This window comes from Anopheles marshallii, chromosome 3 (assembly GCF_943734725.1).
Source record: "Anopheles marshallii chromosome 3, idAnoMarsDA_429_01, whole genome shotgun sequence".
Taxonomy (NCBI): Eukaryota; Metazoa; Arthropoda; class Insecta; order Diptera; family Culicidae; genus Anopheles; species Anopheles marshallii.
The window spans coordinates 38,335,052-38,349,664 of record NC_071327.1 but is presented as its reverse complement, the minus strand read 5'-3'; the positions used below and the strand labels follow the sequence as shown (position 1 = coordinate 38,349,664).

Below are 14,613 nucleotides of genomic sequence, written 5' to 3'. Positions count from 1 at the left end.
AAACGAGACGAAAATCAGGATCGCATAAAAATTTATATCGCTGCGCGTTTTATTTGCATTTGCGTTTGCTTTGCTTCGAGCGCCCGGCGGACTCTCCCACTCACCTTCGCTTTCGATTGGTGTACCGGAAGAACGGTATAGCAGCCAGCGGTGAAATGGGTAGAAATGTTTTCGTCCATTTTTTGTTTGCTGTTGTTGCCCTTTCCCGAATTCTGACGACGATACATCACCGAATCGAAAGAGTCAACCTGACCTGAACAGCGCGTATCGATAAAATATTGAACCCGGGACCTCTTTTCTCCCGAACTGCTTTGACTGTTCGGGGTTTTGCGGCTGTTGGAATTGTTTCGGTTTTATGTGGATCCCATTTGAATATTTTACGACGAGTGATACTATATTCCGTTTGCTACGGTCCTTCTCGTTTGTCATACGGCTGCAGACACATTTCTCAACGTGCACCGGTTGATGGATGTATTCGAACGGTCCAATTTTGATGTGTGTATTTACATTTGCAGCCTGTTAAGGTGACTCCAGGAGTCAGTAGGTCAGACCATACAAATGGAATGGAAAGTCCTATCTCTCTCTTTCTCTCTTTCTCTCTTGCTACATCCCTTTTTTTCCTTTACCAGTTTTTTGTCAAAGTTATTTTGCATGTCCAAACTTTTTTGGCTGTGGTTTTTAAATCGTGTTACGATGGCCTCTTTTCAACTTTTCCGACGTTTCTCCCACAGGCTACACTGGCAAAAACTGTCAATTCGAGTCGGATCCATGCAATCCTTCGCAATGCCTGAACGGTGGTACCTGTGTTGGGAATTCGACACATTTCAGGTTAGTATGCCATGCAAATACATCAACGGGGGCCTTCAACCTAATTAGCATAACGTCATACCAGGAACGTGCACCACACTAATCAGCTGTTCGTTCGCTCATGTCCCGTCTTTAGGTGTGATTGTACTTCCGGCTATACAGGGCCACTGTGCCAGCACAACTTGAACGAATGCGAATCATCACCCTGTGTACATGGTATCTGTGTCGATCAGGAGGATGGATTCCGTTGCTTCTGTCAACCAGGTATGTAAGTTTATCCGCGTGTAACGTAACACTTTCCAACAATGTGGTTGTTTGGGAATTTGTGGGTGTTTTTCACCCATCCGATCCGACCCGAACATCATTTCAATGTTCCGCGGACAAGGAGCCGTAACACAGCATCATCCATTTTATCGTAGAGTATATAATAGATTGGCTACCGAAAATAGAAGGCCCAACGAAGAAACAACTCTAACGTTCGATGGATAAAATAATGGTTAAAAAAGATACACGAGCATACGGCGTCGTTGCATGGCATTATAAAAACATAGTTTTTTCCCAACTCGCCATAGGCAAAGCCCACAAGGGACCGACAAAATGGAAAGTCAACGTTCTCAACACTCGTACCGGAGTGAAGTGCCGCAAGGGCGGTGATAGTGCCACCGTATATACTCACAAATACGTCGGCACCCGATAGTTGTCCGCGACTACCCACAGAAATGGAAGTCTGTGGGGAAAATAATTCAATTTACTTGTGATGGAAAATAAATTGATGTTATTGACGTGAAATTATGGTTCTGCGCCGTTTCGCAATATAAGATCCATGCGCTGCAATCTCCGAGAAATCTGGTACGGTACAGCACGGTTCGAAAAGCATTTTGAGTCTCATCTTGTGGTGTCGTAGAAGTAAATCTTTGCACGCTGCACACGAATAAGTATGTGAAATTTAATTTCTAGCTCGTGATAAGAAAATCGATCTGCATACGTAAAATAAATTCAAAACTACACATGCTTCAATCATACACGAACGGTAATTGAAGCAAATATACATTGCAAATTGAAAAGATTCAACTGCATTGACGTTATACTCGATTAGACAAACATGTCATTGCACAAGATTAGACGTAATGTGTGTAAGAAAATCCTAAGTCCTAAAGCAGCTTTTAAATTTTGAAAATCAAATGTACCATGAACTTAAAGACAATATGTTAGACAACCAGATGGTCGTTAATGAATTTTGAATAGAAAATTTTCTAATAATAATGCCAATATCCAATTTTTAATAATGTCTACATCGTTTCGGAACGAACCTCGAGTGACTATGCATTATCAACAACTTCACATTAATGGAAACCTAGCGATCCAAGAACACTTAAGTTCTTATACCCAATCAAAGAAATCCGTCTACACTTGAGCCCCGGAGCCGTACCAATTATTCATTGCTATCGCACATTAACGTTATGAGCCATTTCAATCTTAGCTTGTACCGTGTGTACGGCTTACCTTCCTTTCTGACGTTTTCGATTTCTTCCACCTCGGCAGGATTCTCCGGAGAGCTGTGTAACTTTGAGTACAACGAATGTGAGTCCAATCCTTGCATCAATGGCGGCCAATGCATCGATAATATCGGTGGATTTTCATGCAAATGCACCCGAGGCTACACGGGCAAACGATGTCATATCAAGGTAAGCTTGACTAGCATTCTGTACAAATCTAACCGTCTACCCAGTCCATGCCGTAACACAACTAACGCAATGTTGAGTTGCACCGATCTGCCAGCGATGAAAATGAGCAGCAATCATTTACCGTGTGCACCGCTATGGGTTGCCATGTGTTGCACGATTTCCAGTGCAGAGAAATAGTGGAAATACATTGCACTGTACTGGGAAACTTATTTTAAATTATACCAACGAACCGATGACGTCCAGAATTAATTGTGCAGAAGATTTTAATTGTTCGTCGCTGCGCCAAGGGCAATGCGAAAGCAACGAATGCTTGTAAGGTTCTCGACAGAAATGTCTTTCCGATGCTTTGTAAGGCCGTTCACGTTTGATTTACAACACTAATGATGTTCTCATTATTTGCAGGTTGATTTTTGTGCCAACGATCCCTGCCCGGATGGCCATCGGTGCATCGACCATGGCGATGACTTCACCTGCGAATGTCCCGGCGGTCGCAACGGTCCGGATTGCAATCAGGTTCCACGAACGGTATGTGAATAAAAATATTACGAGCTAGTACTACGGTTCAGCGAACTATCCCAACACATTTGCAGCTTTTCATATAGGATAATTTGTCAGGTTAGGTTAGGGCGATTTAGAATATCCAATAGAATAATCTTATTTTACAACGAATTAGTGAAGCTGTTACAGTTCTTTAATAACACAAACACACACATGTTTCGTTGGTGTGCAGAAGACAACTTACATTGGTGAAAAATATAAAACTAAGCGCGAATGGCAAATTACTCATTCTGACCTTCGCCGCAGGGCTATTTAAACGTGAAATACATTTAGAGTTCCAGAAAATTTTCAATTTTTATTGAAGTTAAACTACTTCAAATATTGGACTGGAAGAGTCGGAGTTCGTTATTGTTATCGGTTAACAGACGGCGAGACATTGATAATTCAAAATGTACATTTTTATCCTTTCGTCCATTTTGACTGTGCATCTTCCCTTCAAAGAATATTTTCAAAAATTTGCTAACTTTCCCATGGGTTTATCCTTTAACTCATATTGACATCTATTATAATCTAAGTTCTACAAAAATGTACTATAATTATACTGGATGTAATGCTTCGGATAAACATGTGATATCAGCTGGATAAAAGTGATGCTGTACGCTTGGCTTACTGATATTCATATCTACAACTGCCTTTATCGTCAACTTTTGCAACGAGAGTTGATTTCAATGCAAATTTCAACCCTTAAAGTTACCCATGTGATGCAACAACTTTTCCAAGCTGCAAAGTATTTCATTTGTTAATGCATCTTGGGATATCCCGCTGCAAAGCAAGATTTCCGGAAAACGTCGTAGCGTGGAGCAAACTTTTGGAGCAAGTTTGAGAAGTTTTGCAGAAAACTCTACTCAACTATACATTAGCCAAATAGTGGACCAGTTATGTTCGTATGTTCCGGTTTCATCTATGTTCGTCTCTTTCATCAAATTTCCTTCTACACTCTATTATCTTGTCATTTAGTTTGATTTATGTGGCGTGTTATCCGCTATTACGGGATCGGAACAGTGCACCGCCCCCGGTTGGCTTCGTTTACATCGTACTGGTGGCGCCATGCTGCATCATTTTTTTTCCCGCAAACTTTTGCATCCATGGTTCATGGTACGGTGCCGATTGCATCACTCCATTTCTTGATGCAACATTCTTCAGTTCGAAAGCCTGGATTGCGGGAGGATGGAAGAGGGGATGATGGGTTCCGCAGTTTCTCGGTAGAAGTAGTGGGTAGCATAATTATGATCCTATATCTTCATACGAAATCAGCTGAAAACTAATTAAAATTCATGGCTTCAACGGCGCGTAGTTCCGCGGGCAGCCGAGCTTTAAAGGATGAACGGCTGGGCGCCTCCATTTAAACTTAAATGACTTTGTTGTTAATTTAATCCGTTGCATCGAGCGTATCCGTGCATTAATATGTGCCCGCAAAGCTGGGGCAACTTTTCGTTGAGTTTGTTTGTAAACGTTGTATGGCAGAGCAGATGGTTGGAAAAATGGGCTGCATCTGTGCTCAGAATCTCTTTTCATGGACCGTTCTGGTTTGCAGGTGTAACCGCAAAGCATCTATTGATTCAGTCGAAAACGGCCAGCGATGTAAAACACTAGTGCAACGTTCGCTCGAGCTCCTGGTTTGAATGGAATGGACGAGAATCAAAGGTTCAATCCGTGAACCGTCCAGGCGTTCCCAAGCCGTCAACCGACCGTGCTACAAATCAAATCATTGAATGAGTGCAGATGACTTATCCGTGCGGCAGTCAACCGCTGTGGCCATTTTCATCGGGTCCCTTTTTTTCTCATCCCTTTCCATCGCTCTCGGTTATTCTTTTTCGCCTTTTTTCTGTGTCCTCACTATTGCTGCTCTGAACCCATCGATGGCATTTTCATTTCCCGGAAGCTTCTAGCAAACCCAGTACACGGTTGTAGGGGCATAGAAACGGAAAAAAGGATTAAAACATAAATCAGCTTACCCAGGGACCTGGAAATGGGAATCACTTATTTTCGTTATTTGACTGGCTTTCTTCCTGCTCGCACTGCCTTGTTTTTACGCTTGCGCTCGTTTCTGATGCTGACCACCTTCGGGCGCTGTTTTTGCGATAGAACGCGCTTTGTGTTGTTGTAGTTGGTTGGTTCTGTCCTGTCGGTTTGGTTCGATTGTTTGGACTTTCTCATCCGTCACCTTTACGTTCCGATCCGGTCGCGGCAACGAAACTTACCAGCCATCCATTTTCAGCATCCATTTAGCTCTACCAGCCAGCCCACCCGGGTAGCGCCCCGGCGACTCAACTTTCGGTCCTAAATGGGAGAAAATATTTCGCCTATCCGTGAGATATATTGTTCTCTTTGTGCCGTAAACCACCACCACACATAAAAAAAAAGATTTTCCGAGGCCTGTTATTCTTCTGTGGAAGCATGTTCCGCTCCGTTTCCCGTTCCACCAACACCTCCTCCCGTACCGGAGCACCTCCAGCCAGGAGCTGTTAAAACCTTTCTTCCGAACGACCAGAAGCTTTCCCGTTTGTCGTGTGTTTCAATTCATCTCTTCTTTGAGAATACGCAACTTTTTTCCTCTCTAGATCCTGTGCTTTCTTGAACCGCTTCGTTTGTGAAAGGTTGGACTTTGAGGTTGTGAATGTTTTCCTTTCTTTCAGGATCATTTTGATCGAAAGAAGCAAAAAAAAACAGCAACTCTACGTTCCTTCTCTGTGGTTCTCTATTGCTTTTTGATAACCCCAGAGAAACAGGCGGAAAATCAACCTTTTCCTTAGAAAACCCACTTCAAAATTGTGCCCTTTCGAGACGGTAGGACCGGATTAGGCGACACGGCTAGAATTTCAATCGTTCGAATGAAAGGAATGTGTTTTTGTCGTAAAACGATGAACGACAAATAATTTATGATGGTGTTAATTTAAAAGTTAATACAGCTACTGAATGGTACCACAGTGCTCATCTTTCACGCACTCTCGCCTTCTCACACTAGTAGAACATGCAAGGAAATTAGAAACTGTATAAACCGAGCTTTATGGCACATATCCGTCACAGTATGTTGATTAAATAATCTGTGAATACACGATTAGACGCATGTGGGCATTGAATGACATTTAGTAACATGAGAAAGGATCTTTCTTTGTGCTGTAAGATTCAAGCCAAGATTGAAAATGAAACGTGCAAAGCAGTAGTGTAAATATTTAATGAATGTTCCTACATACTCGCCTCAGTCGCATGTTTCCCTGTGTAGCTGCGGTATACGAGTTGAAATTCTTTGCGCGTACTACATAAAATATATCTTTCATATGAACTTTACAGAAAGATGGAAAAACGGGTTTCCTCACGATATATTTAATGTGCGGTGCAAGCGCAGATTCACCTGAGATTTTATCGGCCGTAGCTAAAATATATATTCATTGTATTTATTTATCAGTGAAGCGTGTTGTGTATCAGATGCGCAACTATTTAATGTCCGTTGCTTCATTTTACCGGGGTTTGAACAATTATCAATGAAAGAACATGATAATTTCATTTGAAGTGATGTTCGAATGTTTTGAATTCCATGGCGGACATATTCTCTGATTTTTTAAAACGATTCAAGAATCAAGCTATTTTGCCATCTTCTCGTATTACTGGAATATGAAAGAATATGGGAACCTTTGGTTTTTTTCGTTAGAACTACCAGGTTAGAACGGATAGTCAGTCTTAGCTACAGAGGCTTGGTTCAGATGGGGTTTTTCATCCTGTACTGTCCTGGCCATCCTGGTCCTGTCGTGTGAAAATCGGTGCCGCTACCTATCAACCACCGAACTGCGCCTCATAATACAGAATTGACAACACTGGAATTACAAGAGCGAGCGTTTGAGATTTTGTCCTGTCGTGTGGAATCGGCGCTATTACCAAATATATCACATTAATACATCAATACATCATCGTCACCAAACATCAATGCAGACCTAATAGTATAGTTAGGGTTTATAAAACTATCGCTTACCATAAATTGTTGCACAATTCAATTTATAACGACTCGTTGAATTTGCTTCAAATTCTAGAAAATGAGAGTAGACGACATTTCTTTGGAATAAATGTATTATATAAAAGCAAGACTTTTACCCCGACCATTCCAATAACACACACATCGGATAAATCTGCAGGAAACAGTTTACTACGAGTGAGTCTATTTCAGCATCACCGAGAATCTCTTCAACATTCCAGCACACCTTCTAACGCTCTTGATCTCCAGGTGAGATGTAGCTCGTGTTCGGCCATACGTGCGATTTTTATACGGCATCATTTGCATGTCGAAACTGTGGAATCTTGTTTCATCTCCATCAAATCGGTTCGATGGCCACTAGAATGTCTACTGTGATACTGCCATGGCGAATGCCGGGAGTAAAATAAAAATGTAATATACCCTTGTCAAGGGATTTGGTTGCTACGTTCGTCGTACGCTTGGGGATCGGTGCAATACAAATTCTTGCATACAGAAACGGCCAGCAACATAGCACTGTTTACCACTTTGGCCAACTCTGCTGATGTGAATGCGATATTTTTCTTCGCTTCAGCACTCCCAGGGGAGATTTAATCTGTATTGATTTTGCGCTTGCAAAAATGGTAGTGTCCCATGCTGTGTCGTTTCCGTTCGCATCCCTCGCATTCGAGCATGTACGACATTTCCGAGCCCTACTTCTCGTACGATAAACAACTCACAGTTTGCCGCTGCCAACATACTTCGGCATCGAATAAATCAGATATAACTTTCATATTTGTATGCATCGCAAAAGCTTTAGTCTAGCCGTTCTTTCACCGTTTCTGGACGCTTGTATCTCTCCGGTGGTCCGAACCGCATAACATTCCACTGTCGATTGCCAATGCCAAAACCCTTCCCGAGCTGTCACTTTGCTCACGAGCGTCATCATCGTCATCCATTTCGACATCGTCATCCGTATCATCCGCCTTTTTTTGGGGTGCGACGCCTGTCAGGTACTGTGGCTTGACGTCGTATTTTCTTCGATTCGATAAACTTGTCGATGCGATGTGCTGTTGTGGCCTTCCGGATGGTGAAATTCCGTTTCTTTGCCCTCTCAACCGCTTGTCGCTTGCGGCTTGCTACGAACTGGAAACTGGAACTAACAAATAAAAACGAATAGAAATTACGAGATGTTCAATACGTTTTTTTTCTCTGCTTTCCTACTGCTATCTACTTGTTTGTAAGCTACTCTTTTTTCTGGTCCTCTTTTTCGTTCTGACACACCGCACATCAAGCAAGTCGGAAAGGGGAAAATGAATAACATAAACAGAAAACAAATGGAATGAAATTTTTCTCCATCTGGGCAATCACTTTTTCTTTCTCTCACCATCGCTTCGTATAACGACGTAGGAATGAAAACATCTTGGAAGGAATTTAGATTGCGTCTGACAGGGGTTGATCGTTTTCTCTTTTTCGCGAATGCTTCCAGTCTGTTCGCTTTACGGGTTGTGGTGGGTTTGTGTGCTATTTTCACTGTATGGATGAGTAAGTTTCGAAAGGATCAATGTGTTGTACTTTATTGAAGCAAATTATAAGATTACGCTACTAATTTGATTTTCCTTTCAACCGACCGGGATGCTAATCAAAACAAATGGTGCGTTGTGCATAAACACATAAATAGCCTAACGCAACTTGCTCAATCGTTTATGTAAAAGACCACCACTAATTGTTGGAGTAGGGATTCATGATGTTTCCGGTTCGATCAATAGCTTATTTGCGTTGAATATTTTGCACAACATATTGCAGTATAGGGTGAGTTAGAAATGACACAGCATACGCTAACATAAAAGTTCCTTTCGATTTGTTTGATTAGTTTCTTTGAACCATTCATTACAATGCGGCACATACGTTTTTCATCTTCGTGATACGTGATACAAATCAACATTTGATAAAACCATCTACATCATCGAATGATTTATTGCACCGAACGCGTTTCGTGCAGTGAATGTAATCTCCGGCAAATGGCATTGCCAGGTTAACTAATCTATGGAAGTAGAATACTTTGTATTTATGCTCTATGGCCCGTTACATCGATTATGTGCTACATTTCATTTTCAAATTCTCGCAAACCCGTCCAATGAGCAGAGAAAACACATATTAATATTGCGTTACACACTCCGGTTTGGATCAAAGTGAAACCCGATCATTCAAAAAGCAGATACAACAAAAAAGCAAATACACGAAAAGCCAAAAAAGTGCAACCGCTTATGAAAAACATGAACCGATTGCTGCTTTCTCCAGTATATCACCGTTGAAACTCACATGAATGTAAATCAGCTTTTTCAGTTGGTTTGACACATTGTTTGCCATCGGTGTCGAACCAATTAATATCTCACCCATTCTTTCTTGTAAGCCTTTCTCACCAGGCATCCAGGATTCGCCATTACCGTTCCGCCTCGTTCAAGTTTGATGATTTTTCAATCGGGTTTGCGTGATTTTTTGCCCCGTTTGTTGCTGTCGGTAACACAGTGGGAGCTTAAAGTTGGCCTTACCATGCTGTGCACACAAATCAAATCCGGGGGTTTGTTTTGTTCTTATTTTTAGGACATGGGTTTTAAAGGCTTTCGTTTTTATTGCGCAGCTACAACACGATGGCGATATGTACTTTTTTACTTTGCTGTAACAACAAAGTGTGTCAACATTTCATTATGTTGGTTTTTGTGAGCTTAAAGTCAATGAAACGAGGCATAAAAATTCGTGACTGGCTTTGCTGGAGATCGGGACCAGGTTAAAAATAACTTTAAATTAAACAATGAAACAGAATATTTTCAATAAAGACATCTGTTTTTATTTATTGGATTATAGACAATTGTAATATTCCTCCTATTTTACTTCTTTTTGTTCCCATTGGAGTTGAATCTGGAACTAAAGAATCCTACTAGTTCCGAATATTATAACTGCACACTAACTGATCATCAACTTGATATTTAGTTATTCGTTGGAGTCATCAAACCCTTACCTTGGCCATTGTCTCCTACAATGAAAAGAAGCGAGGTTGCAGTTTAAACACCAGATACCAAATCTTCAAGATACCCTCTTGAGTACCAGTATTTTATTCATAACAATTTTCGTTCTGATATACTAATTTTGGGTACAATAATGTTGAGTTGAGATAGCATGATCTTGACCTGGTGTTTCAGTTTTGGAGGTTTAGCTATTTTTTATCCATGTTTGTTCGTCCCTTTTCGGTCTGCTTATTTCCATGACCCTTGCTTAATGCATTTTCCGTCTGCATCTTAAGTTGATAGCTTGTATTTCCTGCATTTATTTGGGCATTCCATTTTTATAATGGAAATGTTTCTAGCAATAAGAAATAGATATACGTACACGACGCCATTCAGTTTAATCCTACTTACCTTAAGTCAGCATTTATGATACAACCCAAACATGTTTTATTGCATTCTCTCGCGGTTTGAGATTTCAAGTTTCTAATGCTAATTTCAAATGACTGGCAAATAACAAATTGGAAGCCCCACGAGTTAAGGTGCAGCCATATAAAAATTCATAAGTTCAAAGTGCAAAACTATTCTTAGAGATTCGATTGATCCGAACCGATTGACTCACAATTTTTACTAGTAACTAATTCACCTAATTTTCTAGTACATGAACGTAAGGTATGATTTATAAATTGATTACGCTTGGTGGTGTATAATATAATGGCAACTTATTAATAAGAAAAACGAATTTTCAACTTTAACTGCCATATTTTGTCAGTTTGTCATCATTTTGTTGTGTAATTAGTAATTTTAAAAACATAGTTTTATATGCATTTTTAAACAATGTTGATAAGTCTGATATATTTTTGAATACATATATAGGTTTGAATGTTAACGCTATAATATGTTAGAGAGTTTTTATTTTAATTACTCTCAAGCATGACTTCTTTGGAGCTTCTGAGTTTTCTTAACCATCTTAACAGGGATCAGCACATCTTTTTCGAAAGGGTCCCGATAAGAGAAACAATTCCGAACCGGGGGGCCACATACTCATAACCAGTTAGAAACACATATAACATGTGGCGTTATAGCACCATAGTACATATTGCGGTCATTTACATATAAATTATACAAGCTCTTTCGGTTTAGCTGCTTTTCCCAGTAGTGTTCAGTTTGGCTGCAGTTTCTCAGTACCGGTACATATTTGATGTTCGCTTCTTTTTTCTGAGATAAAACCGTCGGAATTCCTGGGGTATTCACAGGATTGGATTTCAATTTGCCGCATGTATTCTGCACATCGCGGTGAAGTAAGCTGTGCAAATTCTTCGATAGACAAAGAATCAATCCATTAGGGTTAACCGAAAAAAAATGGTTGAAGGAGTTTAGATAAATATGACACGCATGGTTAATTCATTTGTCTAAATATTGTATATCATAACACAACTTACGCTGTTTACAAATACGAATCACAAGCGTCCAAACTATTAATCACGGATTTGGGTGAAATATAAATACGGCCAATAGTGCATCAAAATGTTTAATGTTCAATTAACTCACAGAATCTCTTACTCATTATGATGAATGTCTTCTAATGGCAAGACAGAACAAGATTCTTCAAATTGCATGACATATTACAAGCGGAATGCTTACATGTTTGGGAATTTAATGATTATGTCATATAATGTCCTCACCAGAACTTGTTTAGGAAGTTCACATGTTCGCAATACATTCCATGTTATAAATTTATGATAATATCTTAATGCTGGGTTATCTTTTTGCAAGCAGTACATAGCACACTCGAGTATACTTGGAGACATGTGACACAAACAGATTAAAAACACACCCGAGTTAATGATGGTCATTCTCTACGCACCAAGTGGTGCGTTAAATGCAGACAGACGACCTCCATACCATACGGTAGGGATGTAACAGAAACCGGAATCAACGAAGCAAAACCCTTGAGAACGATATCTATCGATTCCATCTTTTCCTGCCGTCCATCGAGTTCTACATGTATCCAGTTTGAGTGGATCCGACAATTTTGCCCAGGTTTTTCCGACAATCAACGGTACAATGGGGAAGGATACAGGATACACTTTTGAAGGGTCATAGAAAATGCAAACCAGATGATCGAAACCCTTTGTCAGGCCATTAAATAAGGGACCAGATTGGAAGCCACCATCATTCCGCTGAACCGTCTACATGGAGATACAGAAACACCCACACGTATTTGACTGCAAACCTTTCTCATACAATTTCACTCGCTCCATCCACAACAGCTGTGCAACGTGAACCCTTGTGCCAATGGTGGCACCTGCTGGACAACGGAAGAATCATTCTACTGTGCCTGTCGTCCAGGATTTACCGGCAAAATGTGTGAAGGTAAGAGTCAGCTCACCACGGTAGATTCAAATTATCATTTTAAAAAGGATGCCAATCGATCGAGAATTGAACAGTTCAGAGAGGAGTGCTTACATTTTAATGAAGATAACTAGAATACTATTAGGTAGCGAAGAGAAATTTTTTTACAGTATTTGCATTTTATAATCTTTTAAGAAGCAACAAAAAAACTTTCACCTACACCCGCACACGGATGCTCGAATGATCCATAGTGTATTGATTTTCACGAGCAGAATTCATTCTCACACCGGATCGAAGGTGAATTCTCTCAGGAACCGAACAAATTGGAGTGGTATCCTGGTGGATTACGCCCCAAAAGCAAGTTAACCATTTTTCAAGAAACTTTCACCGAGCGAAATTAAACACTTGCCGCTTCGCATCCGGAGCGCTCTGGGAGTGACCCGTTCAGTTCTCGAGTCGATTTTTTCCCGCTGCAAATCCTTCCCAAAAGCTGTAGCAATTCTTGGGGATCTTGACATTCGGCACATACTTGCCGCGTTTGCAGGGGCAGAAAACTTTCCTAATCTCACGGGTGTTATGATATCATTACGTTCGCTTTAACCTCCGCACAGAAAACTTCGTCATCGATACAATGGTAAGCTCCAGCGAGATGCTGTCCGACACGCTGGCCAATCAGAACGGGCTGCGTGCCATTAGCGGCAGCACGATGTACGGGGACGACGGTGTTGTAGCACATACCGGCAAGCACAACAGTGCCATCGAGCTACACAATGCGTACATTGCGGCTGGGACGCTGGCTACCGCCATTTTGATAGTGGCCATCGTGGTAAGTACGAAGCGACGGGTTTGGTCTCTCACGGGTTTTATTTTGTTTTTTTTTGTTTTGTTAGAAAATGTGTTTTATGTGTGCGTTTGCTTTCTTTGTTATCATTCTCCATTCCCATTTCGTACGAGGAAATGTTGGCAGCTCGTAACGCCCCCGGACACGTTCCATCAATCGCATTTTTGCCATTTTCTACCAGACGCAAAGGTGGTGGCAAAAGAGCAATTTATTTCTCATTGGAACGCGGACCGCAAACATGAGCGCGCGGGCACCGTCGCTCATTAGTTATCGTGCTATCGATTGCTGATAAAAGTCAATAACTTTGCTACAAGCAGCCACCCACTAACGTGCAACAAGCGAGAGAATAAAAAAAATCTTTTACCCTCGTCCCATTCCATTTCGTGCTCTCTCGAGGGAAATGAAAATTATGGTGGTTTGTAACAAAGTGCGTTGATATTGAGTTGGGTATGTGCTGTACGTTGGACGTTTTTTTTCACAAGGTTTAAATGTCGATCCATCAAAAATGATGGTTTTGATGTAGGCGAAGTGTGACCACAATGTTAACGAGTTACAATATTAAACATCACATAGAAAAATGGCTTTTTTTAAGAAGTAAAGTATTATATACTTTTAAATTTTATATTATTCGAAATTATGAATGGTGTATTTAATTTAAATAGAGGTTTAAATTTTATTCACTCTAGAAAATTGTACTTAAAATTTAGGAAATTCAGTAGGTCTTTAAAAAAGTTGTTCATTTGTCAAAAAGTAGCAAGAAAATGTTTCATAATTTACCATCATTATGTTATGTTCAGTTGTTTGACATTAAATTTGTTGTTAGTTTCAATGAAACAAAAAAAACAAATCGTGTAGATTTGTACTATTGCAACACTCGTCACCGTGAATTTAGGGTTTTTGGGGGTTCTTTGATTTATTACATTAAATGTTCATTATTTATGGCAGCAACACGTTTTAAAAATGACGGTACACTTTACACTTTAAAAATTTACAAATTGAATAAAATGACTGTTGATATTATTCGGTTAATGCTCCCGCTCTTACCATCAAACATGAAACATAATCAGCTTCACACGTTTTCCTTTGCATTTCCACCAGGTAACCGCATGTCACTGCAAGGTGCACCAGAGCTACCGACACTTCGCCACCAAGCACCGTCAGCTGATACCCATTTTCGGCCGTCGTGCGAAGCCTGCCAGCACCAATCGCCACTGGCTCAGTGGCAAAGGCCATCAGCAGCAACCGCACCACCACCAGAGCCACACGAACCCGAACTACAATTACGCACACCAGCTGCCCAACTCGTACGCCGGGCTCCAGCCGGAACGGATAATCAACAAACCATTGCCGATGAATTTGGAGAACGATATGTACTACACGGTGGACTTCGGTGATTCGCAGAACGCTCCGTTGATACAGTAA

The 14,613-nt window shown here is 40.7% G+C and overlaps 1 protein-coding gene across 1 annotated transcript in view; it reads left to right on the top strand.

Moving 5' to 3' along the window:
• Positions 1-14,613, top strand: part of LOC128711277 (serine-rich adhesin for platelets-like) — a 30,035-nt gene extending 15,422 nt beyond the window's left edge. The window contains exons 6-12 of the mRNA XM_053806144.1: positions 732-828; positions 944-1,071; positions 2,350-2,492; positions 2,895-3,017; positions 12,269-12,371; positions 12,962-13,176; positions 14,290-14,613. Coding sequence (XP_053662119.1) covers positions 732-828; positions 944-1,071; positions 2,350-2,492; positions 2,895-3,017; positions 12,269-12,371; positions 12,962-13,176; positions 14,290-14,613 — 1,133 coding nt within the window. The remainder of the gene's footprint in view (positions 1-731; positions 829-943; positions 1,072-2,349; positions 2,493-2,894; positions 3,018-12,268; positions 12,372-12,961; positions 13,177-14,289) is intronic.